We start from the raw sequence: 14,424 nt of genomic DNA, 5'->3' as shown, positions 1-14,424 counted from the left end.
TTTTTTAGCTTTTTGTTGTTGTTGTTATAATCCTGTTATTTCAAATTTTGTGTATGGTCTGTCTTCAGTAAATAATGTGTTATAGCCACATATCTCTTTTTGCTAGGCTGGGGACTTAAACACATATCATTTCAATCAAAATTTAAATATCTCAATTCATTCACCTTTGGTGATTTTACAGACTTGACAGTGAAAAGAAACTGCAGTGGTTCTAGGTGAGTACAGGGCTGGGAAGTGCCCTGGTGTAAAGCTGTCATCGGGTGGGTACTGGTTCCTTTGTGCTGGGCCTGAAATTCACATGAGCTAGCCCAGGCAGCCCAGGGTTATGAGGAATAGGAAGTGAAAGATGGCAGATTTTGGCTACATGACATTGAGAAGTGGTGATTTTGTGCACTGAAGAGAAAACTTAAAAAATAATAGGGCAAATTTCCTTGACTTCCCTGTTGCGTTATCTCTTCATATTCTGTTCTTCTTGGCACATGCTAAATGTTCACATTCTAGATTTCTTTTCTCTAAGTGACTTTAATCAGGGGGATGTTTAGTTTCTCTCTGTCAATGTATTTATCGTCAGAGTGCTTGAAGTAGGAGAATGTATACCAAATGTGTCTTCTCCATTATCCCTCCCTCTTCCAGAAGAACTCAGATCTGATCATCTATTACAACTCTCTTGGAAACTCTCTTGACTACTTTAAAATCCATGGTTCCACTTTATTGTGGTATTGGCTGCAAAGTGAAGGAGGTTCCCTTCATAACTTTTTTTGAGAGAGGTCAAACCCAGGAATGCTCTACCACTCAGCTACATCCTGGCCCTTTTCAAAGAATTTTTTAAATTATGAGACTGGGTCTTGCTAAGTTGCTCCAGCAGAACTCAAACTTGTGATCATCCTTGTCTCTGTCTCACAGTTAGCTGACATTACTGGTGTGTGCACCGCGTCCAGCCCCTTTATCACTATTTAACCATGTTCCCATGGCTTAGTGTACCCCTTCTGCCTCTAGTAAGATTCTGCATTTCTCAGTCCCATAGATCCTGTCTCTTCTATTCAGCTCCTATGCTATCCTCAGGCAGCTTGCTGTTGGAAATCACTTCTTACTTTGTACCTGCTATATTACTACAATTTCTCTGGTTAGAGGTTAAGGAAAATCAGGAAATATTTATTTGGGTCTACCTTAATGTCTGGTCTAATATGTTGCTTACTTAATATTTACAGAATGCCCACACATCTTACTGATGTTACCAGCAAATGTGCAGCAGAGCAATGAATTGAAGGATGAATGAATAATTAACAAACTGAGACTTCCCAAAATGCCCAGATCTCTCTTTGTCTTATTAAAATGCATCACTTCATAGGGCTTTCAATTCATAGCCAAGGGCAATTTCAAGGATAATGCTACACATAAGTTCTTAATAAGTCTTCATCTAGTTTTATTCTATAATTGCTTAGTTTGAGATGTAGCAGAGGCAGACCTTCAAATGCTATTTCAAGGCAGAATTTTAATTTTGAAAATTAAAATAGGCCTGCGTACATAGTTGATAAAAGTGTTTATCTAGCATGTCCAAGGACTTAGGTTCAATTGCTAACACTGTAAAAAATTAAAATTTAAATATAATTTCTGTTATAATAAAAGTATATGCATATTACAAACATTTTTAAAATAATATAAAAACTAAACTGTAAGAATCAACTTAGATTTTGTGACAAAGAAAAATGGCTGCAGTAGATTAGCCTATAGGCTGTACCAGCCAGGAAAATAAGTCTGTATTAACTGTGAGGGAAAACAATGTGTAAATAAATTACCATAATTTTAATCTTCGATATGATTATTTGAGTTGAAAGACTTGTGTACCTTTCAACTCCAAAGAAAGTTGTCTGGGTTCCTGTGTAACCACTTGTGCTTCTGTTTTTTTCTTCCTAAAAAGTGAAAATTATACTGTTTTTTTTTGTTTGTTTGTTTGTTTTTGGTTTTTCTCTGGTACTGGGAACCGAACTCACGACCTTGCGCTTGCCAGGCAGGCGCTTTTGCCGCTGAGCTAAATCCCCAGCCCCATAAATTATACTGTTTTAATAAAAAAAGTAATTGTGAAAAAAAATCAGAGAACCCTAAAGAAGACAAGAAAATTACTCATTCCAAAATCAGAAATTATATATTGCTGCAAACCTTTTTTATGATTCAATTTTTACATTAGAATTACAAATACGTCGTATCGTGCTCATTTCTGTCCAACAATATTGTGTAGACATTTCTCGTGCCAGTATACACAGTTCTACAAAGTTCACTTATTATTTTTTTTAGACTGGGTCACTCTGTGTAGTCCAGGCTGACTCGAGCTTGGAGCAGTCCTCCTTTCTCAGCCTCCCAAGTGCTGGGATTACAGGTGTGCACTATCATGCCTGGCTGGTCTACATAATATTTAAATGGCTAAATAGTATTCCATTTTAGAATGCGGTTTAAGTAACCTCCTGTTTAGGCTGTTATTCAGTTTGAAGTACTCAGAGCTATGATGCATATTCTCACACATACTTCACATACTTTTGTGTTTGTTTCCTTGGAATATATTTCTGGAAGTAGTATTGCAGGATCAAAGAGTACTTGCACTTTTAATTTGATCCTAGTTACCTCATTGCCTACCAGAAAGAAATAACAAACTGATAGGCTAGTTAGTTGGCCCAGTTCTGTGCTGTAGTGCCATGGTACTGGGGCTTGAGGAAAGATAGGTGCACAAAGCCACAGCAGTGCTTTGTGTAGTACAGTTAGAATTTCACATATTAAAGGAGTTTTGTTGCTACACCGAGGGAAATGAAATATTTGTGTTTGCAGCTTGGACTTTCAAAAGCAGCACTCCTTCCAGCAGTTAAAACTGTGATGCTGTGTACAGGTTGTAATTCGCTGTTTATGACAGCTGGTCATAGAGCATGATCCTCTTTTAATCTCAGATGAGTGACCGAGGAGGTGGTGTCCCTTTGAGGAAGATTGACAGACTCTTCAACTACATGTATTCAACTGCACCGCGGCCACGTGTGGAGACTTCCCGAGCTGCGCCCCTGGTATGTGATCCAGAAACAGCGAGTTGAGATTCTGTGAATCACCTTCCAAAGGCTCCAGCTACCCAGTAAACCAACTAAGCTAATTGTATAAGGTGCTCCACAAGGAAGAGGGGAAGCCCTTAGAAGCTCACACTTGCCTCAAAGTTGAGACAGTCTTTAGAACACTTTTTTAAAAAATTGAAATGGGCACAGGAAAGATGATTGTTTTATTAGAGTTCGTGCTGTTGAGCTTGATGGTGAATAACAGATTTCCTATGGTAAACCATGTTGTGGTGTACTATTTGTAATCTGAAGAATAAACTACTGGTTTTAATAGTATTGATTATTATATTTTGATACACTTTCTGATGTGAAGGATAAGTTATTGGCTTTACTAGTATTTGATTGACACTGATTTCATCTTTAATGTTGCCTTTTTTCTCAAATATTTGTAATTAGAAAGTTGTCACATTCTAAACCCAGAAATAAGACTGAAATTCAGATAATGTTTAATCACTAGTGTGAAATAGGCTCAAATTATAATTATTTTGATGGTGTTTTTATTGAGCTTAGTATTATCTATTTTCAGGCTAAAATGAGCCTGTGAATTGACTTTATACTATCCTTACCCCCTAATCTCACAAAGTAGCACTTTGCCAAAGTTTGTCTTTTAATTCTAGAAGAACTCTGTTCTTTCAGGCTTTGCAACTTTTGGCATATTCACTGGTGGCAAGCTGTACCCTGATGAAATATGGTATATGAAGGATCTATTTTAGACCCCTTTCTAGGAAGTTACCAGAAGGACTTTATTCTGATAGTTTTCCTTGTGACACTGAAAACACTACGGGGATCTCATCTCAGCAAACTTTTGAAATGATTGAGGAATGTGCTTCTCCATGTGGGATGTGTAGCTCCCATGAGTGGGTATGTGTATGCCGTAGGGCAGATGAATGATAAACACAGGCATCTTTTTAGAATTTTAGTTTTACTGTAAGAAGTAGGGGGAGAGAAGGGAGATGCTGGGTTAGTAGGAAACATACTGAAGAATTTGTGTGGAGAGTAACATAGGGGACTAGTCCTCCATGCTCTGGAATCTAAGCTATTTTCATTCCTGATTCCAACACATCAGAGAGGTGTATGGCTTTGTGAACCAGTTATTGACTTCACTATTTCCCTAACTTGAAGAATGGAGTTATTGTAAGAATTAAAGGAGTTAATATATGTAGAAATGCTTTTTATCGTACCTAGCTCATAGTAAATACCATATCATTATTGTTTTAGGGTACAGGATTTATGTGAATTTTTAAGGAAATAGAGGATGGACATAGGAGAGGCTCCCCTAAATGTCTGTGTAGCCTTGGCCAGAGTGAGACTGTTAGGTTCTTGCAGAGCCTCCTTCCTGCTGCCATGACCACTTTGTACGTGGACCCATTCAGCAAGCACTGGGCAGCTGGAGAGAGGATGCCTGTTAAATGCAGGAGTGGCCACGAGGTTATTGGTGCTTCCTCTACATGGATGCCTTCTGGTGGGTATCTGCATGGAAGAACATCTTGAAATACAAAACCTGTTCAGAGAGGAGCACCCACATGTCTGTCTTCCAGGGCAGGGCAGCGTAGCACAGGGGCGTGGTAGACACAAAGAGCAGAACTGTCCTGTTCGTCAGTTACCGCTTTTGTTCCTCAACCAGCCAGCCTATTGCCACTGCCCGAGCTGGTAGGGTTTACTCTCACCTGTCTTTCAGGCCTGCCCGTGCCCCTCAGAGGTTTGTGGTGAGTAGGGCTGGTACCAGCACATAGGCTGTTTTCTTTTCTATTAACTATTCATAGATGAAGTCCTATGAGTCCTCAGGTGTGGTCAGTAGACAGTGAAAAAGCAGGTCAGGTATCACCTGCTCATGCAATTTGCTTAGGGCCACTTCTGGAACCAGTTAATGTTTCAGGCAGAGCCTCAAGAGGAGATGAGTGTAACGTGCAAATTGTGATAGTTCAAGGAAGGCTTACTTACAGGGAGACGGGGTTCCTGTACTGTCCTAATCCACACTTACACATGATTAGTCTCTTTGTAAATAGCCTTCTTTACTGCAAAAATGTCACCAGTCTTGTCTTAGCCACTTTCCTCACTGCTGGGACAAAACTCCTGATACCTGCAACTTAAAGGAGAAAGGGTTTATTCACAGTTTGCAGAGGTTTCAGTCCTGTCAGCTGGGTGCAAGGCAGGGCAGCATAGCAGAGGGGCATGGTAGTCACAAAGAACAGAAAGTGCAGTCAGAAGAGGAATAGGAGGGAGATAAACCTGTTTGGGACACACTCCCAGAGATCACCTTTTCCAACCAGATCCCATCTAACAGCCAGTGAGCTGTAAACTCCCCTAATCCAGTCACTTCCAATCACTTTCCAAAAGTCCCATGTATGAGCCCATGAGGCTCTTAGGGAACATCTGGATGTAACATAACAAGCCTGAATTAAAGGGATGAGGAGAAGACAAAGTGAACATAACCTAGAAGCAGGAAAATTTCCACAGGAACCTGGGTAATGAACACCTGCCTTGTTTTTCTTTGGCCTCTGTGGGCTTCCTCAGTGGCAAGACCCTCAGGAAGCTGATGGCATGGGAATCCATTGACATAATCAATCCATTCATCTCAGCCCCCCTGGGCAGGGAGCAGTGTGGAATCTGGATAGTTAACTTGGAGGACAAATAGAAACACGGGTTAGAAAAGTTGAGCAAGAGCTAGTGGAAGGTAAAGCCAGCTTGTAGGTTTGTTAATAACGCACTGATTGCTAAGTCCATATAAACTCCAAAAATGATGTGTGGACTGTCACTAACCATATGACTTGGTAATAGAAATCTTTTTACCTTCATTCTTATGTTTTGTTTTATATTAAAGAGCTTAAAGTAGAATTTATCTGGGAAGAGGTCATTTCACACAACTGGGGACAGGATGAAGACGACAGACAGAAGTGATGTGTTTAAGGAACTTAAGGGTGGGTAATACGGTTCTAGTAGGTGGGAAAGTGGGAGGCAGGCAGTTGATCTTATCAAGTCTTGAGAGCTCTTTTTAGAAGCTTGGTTTTTTATCACTAAGGAAGTGAGTTGGGAGAGTAGGAGTGGTGGTATGCTTTGAAGATTTTTAAGCAAGGAAGTGACCTGTCAATGAGAATTAAGAAAGTAGACCTATGGTAGATTACTTCTGGTTCAGGACACAGGCTAGGAATACATAGTGTAAAGTCATGAGATACATTTATTAAGGTTACAAAAAAAGCTTTTTCTACTCTTGCTCCTAAAAAGAGAATATATTTTATATAATGTTACCGAAAGGATACCCTAGAGCAGACCAGTGAAGAAAAGCAATCTGCTTTTTCTAAACTACCAGAAGTCATGTTATAGAAAGAATGAAGAGTTTTACATAACCATACGGATCAGTTACTGTATTCAGCTAAGCTTCAGCTTAATCGTTATTAACATTTACATGTTAGCAGATCTCTCACATGCAGGATCAGATAGCCCTGGGGAGAACCCTAGCTGGATTTATCTTAATTAGAAAAGTATTTCAGTGTGTGGCTGAGTAGGGTCTTGTTTTTCTCATCAAACAGGCCGGTTTTGGTTATGGGTTGCCCATATCGCGTCTGTATGCTCAGTACTTCCAGGGGGACCTGAAGCTGTATTCCTTGGAGGGCTATGGCACAGATGCTGTTATCTACATTAAGGTAATAACTGGTCTCCTTGATTTAACCAAATTTCTTTCAGTGATAACAAAAAGTGCCAAATTTAATTATAAAGAAATTTTACTCTACTTATGCTGTTTGAATACAAAAACATTTACAGGGGATCTTCCTTGTTTTGGCAGTTGATCTTCTTGACTGCGGAAACATTCTTACCTGTAATGAACAGGACTGTGGTTGGTAATTGAAAGAGAAATTGAGAAATCATAAAGTTATATGCCATGCATATGTAATTTTAACATGAAGCATATGAATGGATGTTGATTCACCAATCTTCTGATGTGCATAGGGGTCTACATGTTGTCTTTCCTGCACAAGCTGTACCTACAATGCACCATTTCAGTTTTTTTTAAATGAAGAAATAACCAAGTGTTTGATCTTTTGGGAGTTTTTTATAATCTTTTAAAGATATCTTCTGATTGATTTGACAGCAGTTGTTTTGTGGTTGTTGTTTATATTTGTTTTGCAGTTCTAAGGATTGAACCCAGGGCCTTGGTATGTGTTTGGCAAGCATTCTGTCATTGAGCTACAGCTCTAGTCATTAATTTTCTAAGTTGCCCAGACTCACCTCAAACTTGTAGTCCTTCTCCCTCTGCCTCCCACATAGCTGAGATTACAGGTATACACTACCGTGCCCGTCTTGATAGCAGATTTTCCCTCATGAGTCCTTCCAAAACATTCATCATTGTTTTGAATGCAAAAATCACACCCTCCCTTTTGGTGTGTGTGTGTGTGTGCTTTGTTTATTGTAGTACTTGATTAAATGTTACAATTACAGTGACAGATGTCAGTGCATAAACAGATGTGGGAACAAGCACAGGTGACTTAGTAAGCAGATAGCTTACCTGGTAGGAGCAGAAGCTCTTAGCCTACTGACTTGTGGTATTCAGTGCACTTAGGGAGGGCTCAGTATATTTTACAGGGATGGAAAAGCTGTGGGGTGAGCCACAGACAACTGGTGCCTATATTAGTGACGCTAGTTGCTTGTGTGACCACTAGGTGGCACCAGTTTTATAGGAAATGCTGGAGAATTTGAGAAAAAATAAATTCATCTGAAGAGTAAGTTCTTTGTAGATAATACTTCTGTTTTTCCTTAACCATGTCAGTAATGAGGAACTTTAAAATGGCAACATTTTTATCACCAAATGTGGCATTTTTAACCAGCCTGTAGATCAAGAAATTCAACAGTTTATAAAAAGAACACATAATTGAAAGATTTTTAGTTCCATTTTGGAAAAAAATAGCAGACAATAAATGTTAACACCAACATCAAAGATAATACTTTGGATTATCAGACTGAAATTTTTGGTTTAATATTTTCTGCATCTCAGAGAATACCAGTGATTGGTCTGAGGTTGAAATACTGAAAAGTCCTGACTTTAGGAACATCATAAGGAATGTAATTTTTTTTTTTTTTTTTTTTCAATACTAAGGGTTGACTCCAAGCTCTTACATGTGCTAGGCAAGTGCTCTGCCATAGAGCCACACCCCCAACTTGGGAATGTAGTTTATTGCAGCTTCCAGTGATGTACAGGAAGCTGAAATAGAACAGTGTATTAATGGTAGTGATATATTGGAAGTATGAAATTATGCATAATATAGCAATCAGATATTATATGACTAAAATTAGTGGCTTTAATTTCAGAAGAAAATAGGATCAAACCCAGGGTCTAGAATTATTCATGCAAAAGCCCAGATGCCTTAGACATAGTTTTATATGTACTGACTGAATTAATTAATTAAGTTTGCAGTTCTGAGGGCTGAACACAGGACCATCACACTCAGCTACATCCTCAGTCTTTTTTCTGTTTTTCGAGACAGGTCTTGCTGAGTTGTCCAGGCTGACCTTGGACTTGCAGTCTTCTGCTTTGGCTTCTTAAGTAGCTAGGCTTAACAGGAATGTGCCATCCCACATGGCTGTTAATAATATTAAGATGAGTTTTTAAAAGTAAGGTTACTATACTGAAAAAAATTATTTTTACCAGTAATTAAAGTAGATATCATTAAATGTGTCAACATATATTAAGGTTCATATGTCCATTTTTTATGCTTTGTACTTAGCTGACTTTCAAATATGTAACTTCTGCTCTGGCTCATGCTTTTAAGAGGCATCTAATACACTCATGTTAAAACTTCAATCTGGCACCTTCCAGGCTGGCTGGAAATTACTGCAGGCAAGAAATTTAGTCAACATGCAAATGAGTTAATGCCATAATTTGGTAAATAACATGATTCAAATATGTACACCTTAAAAATGTTTATAGATAGTGTTGTGATTAACAGGATACCAAGACTATTTAATTTGCAGTGATCTTTTTGCATTGAATATTTTCTCAAAAAATGAATTCCTAAAAATGCCCGACTTAGAGGTCCTGCTTTATTTTTTCAGGCTCTGTCAACAGAATCAATTGAGAGACTCCCAGTATACAACAAAGCTGCCTGGAAGCATTACAATACCAACCACGAGGCTGACGACTGGTGTGTCCCCAGCAGAGAGCCAAAGGACATGACAACATTCCGCAGCACCTGAGGCACTTGGGACACCTGAAAAGTCCAAGTGTGGTTTCGATGCTAAATTTGGAGGAGATACTGTTCACACCTCTATTATACCAAATACTTCATATGTCATTTTCACAGTTAACTCTTTGAGTAGAATAAATGGAAACTGAATTCTATTTGTGCCTGTTAAAGGATAAGGGTACACCTATTTTACATGTGTATTTTCACAGTTAATTGAACATATTTTTTAAACAACCGTAGTTTGGTCAACTTTATTCTTTATGGTAGACTTCAGAACCATGGAAGTCTTTGGGTTTATATAAGAAGTGGGTACTTAAAAAAAAAAAAAAAATATATATATATATATATGTTTCACTTACGTCTACTAGAAACATTTTCTAAATAATACTTATTAGCTGGTTAGCTGTCTTTCTGTTATTTGGAGTTCTACCATCTTTTTTTTAGTACTGATAAAATGCTTTTCATGTTTATCAGTGACCAACTGAAAGTAAAGCATAGCGCAGTTGTAGGTGTAGAACCAGCCTCCTTAGTTCTGAATTCAGTCAGTCGTTTTATAATTTGATTGAAATAGATGTTAATGACTAGCTTCCTGTGGAGCTACGGCAAGATCATGGCAGTCTGTTCCAAGTGTGCTTGTGATTAGTGCAAGGAGAACAAATTAGCAGGTACTAAAATTACAAAGAATAGATTTAAGGCAAAGCATCAAGTCCCTAAAATTGAATTAATTGCTGAAATTACCTGGGGAGCTTTTGAAAACAGTAGGATTTTTCTGGGTTCCACTCCAGACATAATCAGAACCTCTAGGACTATAGCCCAGGGATCTCAATTTGTAAAACATTTCTAATGTGAGTCTGATTTTTGCCTGATTAGAACTGCTCTTTTAAAGTGGACAGCTCTGAAGTAACAGAGAGATCTTTAGGTTTTGGTTTCCACTTATTTAAAGGTCAGATTTCTAGACCCCTGATCTCAGACTTGGTACAGCTAGATGCATCATTAGAAGCAAGAGAACAAAATACTGTAGGAGAATTGTTTGGTGCCAAAGGGTCTCCTTGTTTTTAGTTTAAGAGGCAAGAAAGAACATATATTTTCTAAAAATGTCCAAATTCTGTTATCAGGGAAAGCTCCACTTGTGTTTATTACAACAGTCTTTTGCATTTGTATAGTAATTTGTAATTTATAAGTACTTTGAGATATTATTATAACTTTATTGGTCTTCAAAACAAAATGCTAAAGAGCAAGTGGTACAGAGTGACCTAGAGACACACAGAAGTGGAGCCAGAGCCCAGGCTGTCCCTGCTGATCACATCATCCACAGGCAAGTCCAGGAGGCTGTGAACTTCACTCCTCATCTTTTAAGACGGTGGGGAAATTCATTGAAACTACACATTTTATACGTGTATCAAATCACACTGCATCTTAAATAAGTAAAGTTTTTTAAAAAGTCAAATCATATACCACAAAGTAGAATTCTTATACCTGTCAGGGAAAAAAAAAGTATGTAAATCTGTAGATTTGGAAGGGATGCTAGTCCCAGCCCTCATTTAAGAGAAGAGGATCATGAGACTCAGAGACCTGCCAGTGGCTCAGGGCTTTGTATCTAATCTGACTCAGTGTTGAAAAAGATACACATCTTCCCTCACCTACTGCTGTTTCTTAGCATGGGTTTTGTGGAAAGCAATAGAATATGTTAATGCTTGACTTATATTAGTTCAGTGCATTACAGTTTTTTAGCTTTAAACTTGTAGGGATGAAATATTTTAGAATCCTTTGAATTAAAATACTCTTTCCTAAATTAGATATTTGTACAACTAAACTTGATGTTTTTACTTATGAGATAATCTTCCCTACCCCAAGAAAATTAGTTTTTCTCTGTATAGTTGAGAGCTAAGAAATGTTTTCAAAGGAAAAGTGAAATTGTTTTCCTTTGGCTTTTTAAGGTTAACATCTTTTTACTTTGTTATTGTGGTAATGGACAAAATTAATTCTGGGAGAGCTTTTTCCTGGTTGGTTTTAAGTCACTGGGCTGCCCAAATGGTTTTTAAATTCTCGTATGCACCCTTTTGTCTACCAGCATTAATGTTAGCCAAGGTAGATATAAAAATATGTTGAAGGTCAAGAAGTGGATGCTGACTTTTATGACCTGGGCAGTTAATGAACATGCCAACATTTTTTAGGGAGGGTTAGCAAAAATCTTCTGCCCCATAATTTAAAATGCTGGCTGGCCTTTGATGTCTCCATACCTAATAATGATCACTTTCTTAAACTGTGAAGTTTTTACATAAAGATATCAAAGTGGAGGTCTACCGTATTATTTTGTAAAGTATCTTCTGTGTGGCAATAAACTAAACACATGAATCAACTACTTTGGGAAATAAACTGAGTCAATTTAGGTTTTTAAAAATCATGCCTTTTAAATAGGAGTCTCACATCCATAAGGCTCAGTATTCTATAAACATTTAAAACTTGTACTAAATCTTAGGATTTTCAGTAGAAGAATTATTTGGAACTTAAATTTCAAAAACTTGTAGCTGGTTGGCTTTCACTAAATCTAATTTTTCGATAGAAGAATTGTTTGGAATTTAAATTTCTAATGTGTATTTTGGAAAAAAAAGAGGTAGGATTTGCATGGATTATCCTAGCTTTTCATTATCCAAGCATCCCACAAAAGACCAACTTACTGCATAAATGGAGATCTGTTGTGTGAGTTTGAAAACCTATAAATAATTTTGAAATTTGAAGTAGTTGTAGGAAAAGCCTTAATTGAATCAGCACTACTCTCTACTTACACCAGTTGAAGGTCCTAACTAAACTTCTTGTCAAATATACATCCTGTCCTGTTCCCCCTTGATAGGATATGGGCACCACAAATTCCCTTTATTGTTGAAGCCAGTAGTTCCTGAGCAGAACTCCAGAGGGAGGAAGAACAATTAGCTTTATGGTCCCACAGTGGTTCTGTAAATACCTAATTTGAGAGAACAAGCCAGTGAACCAATTTCAGTTGTACACACTCTGAAGCTTCAAAGGACAGATAATCAGGGTCGAGTTAGGTGGCTTGCAAACATGGTTTTGCTGGAGGTACTTTTCATCATTTACGATTAATTTCTGACCCAAATAATTAGTATTATTGCAGTACCAGAAATTGAACCAGGACCCTTGCAGTAAGCTACATTTCTATTTTATCTTTTATTTTGGAACAAGGGCTTGCTAAGTCACTAAGTTGGCCCAGCTGGGTTTGAGCTTGTGATCCTCCCTCAGCCTCCCAGAGTGCTGGGATTACAGACATGCAACACTATGCTTGGCTCCCCCAAAATTAATTTTATAGTTAAGCTCAATATACTTTAAAAATAATATGGTTAATACTAGTGAAGGAGGGGCTGGGGATTTAGCTCAGCGGCAAAAGCACCTGCCTGGCAAGTGCAAGGTTGTGAGTTCGGTTCCTGGTACCGGAGAAAAGCCAAAACCAAAAAAAAAAAAAAAAAAATACTAGTGAAGGAATTTTTTCACTCTAAAAAAAGAATACTACTAGTTTGCTTGGTTCTGGCATTACTTTTTTTTCTTCAGTGAGAGGGATTGAACCTGGGGCCTCTCATGCTAGGCAAGTGTTCTTCCAGCCTCTCTTGTAACTTAAAATCTCAGCATACACAGATAGCTAGGAAGATGTACTGAGTACTTGTCTTTGTGGAGGCCCACAATCTTGAGTGGACTATATTTTAGTGAATCTCTGTGATACTAGTCTTGCTTCCTCATGTCTCCTTCGGTTCTGCAATGCAGACCATGACCTTGTTTCCAATTAAAAGCATCTGCACTGGCAACATGAAGCAAAGTCCTGTGCAGTTTTCCATATGCTGGGATGAGTTTTGACATGTGTATCTGGCTGTCAGCGGGCCTCATGGTTGTAAGGTCATGTTCCTAATACAGAAACAGTGTTAGGGCTGGTGTTAGTGGCTGCAATAACATCAGGTTTTGCGATTTTAATGCTCAGTGGTGGCAGAGACAAAATCCAGTATAGTAAGTCCCCAGTTTAGTAATGAGTGCCATCCCAGAAGAACATTCATTAAGTTGGATTCATTCCTTGGTCCAACAAAGGTGATACAGAACACCTGTGAAAGTTTGCAGCTTTTCAGGGATTTACAGTAGCGCTTCCTTTTCTTAGCTTCTTAAAAAAATACATTCTTACTAAGATTCACATAACCTGAAACTATTTTAAAATACAGTTCAGTAGCATTCAGTACACCTGCAGTGTTGTGCACCTACCATTTCTATCTAGTTCTGAAACATTTTCATCACCCCAAAGGGAGATCCTGGGCCCATCAGGTAGTGGTAGTGTCTTTATCATGCCAGTTTTGTAGCATGGTTTGTGTATTATCCTTGGGAACTTACCCTAGAGTTTTTCTACAGTGACATCATTATGTAAGGGGGTAAATATGAAAAGATCAGTGTATAGAAACAAAGTGCGTGTTGTCCTCAAAGGAGTGTTTTAAACCAGCCAAAGACTAACATCAACATGCTTACACTTTGAGTCTAAAAATTAAAGGTCCAAAATGATAACTGCATTTTTTTTTTACGAGTGTTGAAATAGAATCAAACAATTAATTGTGAGACTATAACTGGGTAAGTTACATAGTATATAATTCTTTTCCAAGCCCCAGCTGTTCACACTTTTCTGTAAAATGCAGTTGAAACTAGCCAAAGATTACAACTCCTGTAGGCCTCTAGTAAACCAAAGCAGGCCTCCCAGGCTGTCGCCGAGACACCAGCTCTCACTGTGTTGGTTGCGCCATCGCTGCAGCCTCACCCTCTCACCTCATGCCAAGCTCTGTGTTCTTTCCAGCTGCTGGAATGGAGTAAGACAGGAAAGCATTATGTGGTGGTGAACCCAAAACTTTGGCTGTAGGAAAGAGGTTGGCCCGGCTCAGAGTAGAGGCTGACCCTGGGTCTGGCTGTAGCAGGCCCTGTCCTAGGGGAACAGGTTCAGGGGCAGCAGGGAAAGACAAGCAGTGGATCCAGTGGAATCATAAGGGACACCTGACACCAGAAATCTAAAACTTAGGCAATGAATAATACCCCAAGGTATTTCTTGGACAATTATCTACAAATAACAATTTAAAACTTTTTAAAAATTATTCTTAACTCACCCAAAATAATCATACATATTTATAGGT

The 14,424-nt window shown here is 38.4% G+C and overlaps 1 protein-coding gene across 5 annotated transcripts in view; it reads left to right on the top strand.

Moving 5' to 3' along the window:
• Pdk1 (pyruvate dehydrogenase kinase, isozyme 1) overlaps positions 1-11,621 on the top strand; it is a 35,613-nt gene extending 23,992 nt beyond the window's left edge. For 3 of the 5 annotated variants that reach the window (XM_005393209.2, XM_005393213.2, XM_005393212.2), the window contains exons 9-11: positions 2,934-3,044; positions 6,614-6,727; positions 9,132-11,621. In XM_005393209.2, the coding sequence (XP_005393266.1) occupies positions 2,934-3,044; positions 6,614-6,727; positions 9,132-9,272 (366 nt within the window). In that variant the 3' untranslated portion in view covers positions 9,273-11,621. The remainder of the gene's footprint in view (positions 1-2,933; positions 3,045-6,613; positions 6,728-9,131) is intronic. The other 2 variants (XM_005393210.2, XM_005393211.2) reach the window with 2 other exon arrangements.
• The last annotated feature ends 2,803 nt before the right edge of the window (positions 11,622-14,424 follow it).

This window comes from Chinchilla lanigera, unplaced genomic scaffold, assembly GCF_000276665.1.
Source record: "Chinchilla lanigera isolate Chin_1 unplaced genomic scaffold, ChiLan1.0 scaffold00048, whole genome shotgun sequence".
Classification (NCBI taxonomy): domain Eukaryota; kingdom Metazoa; phylum Chordata; class Mammalia; order Rodentia; family Chinchillidae; genus Chinchilla; species Chinchilla lanigera.
Note: the sequence above shows the minus strand (reverse complement) of the source record. Positions and strands in the feature narration are given on the sequence as shown.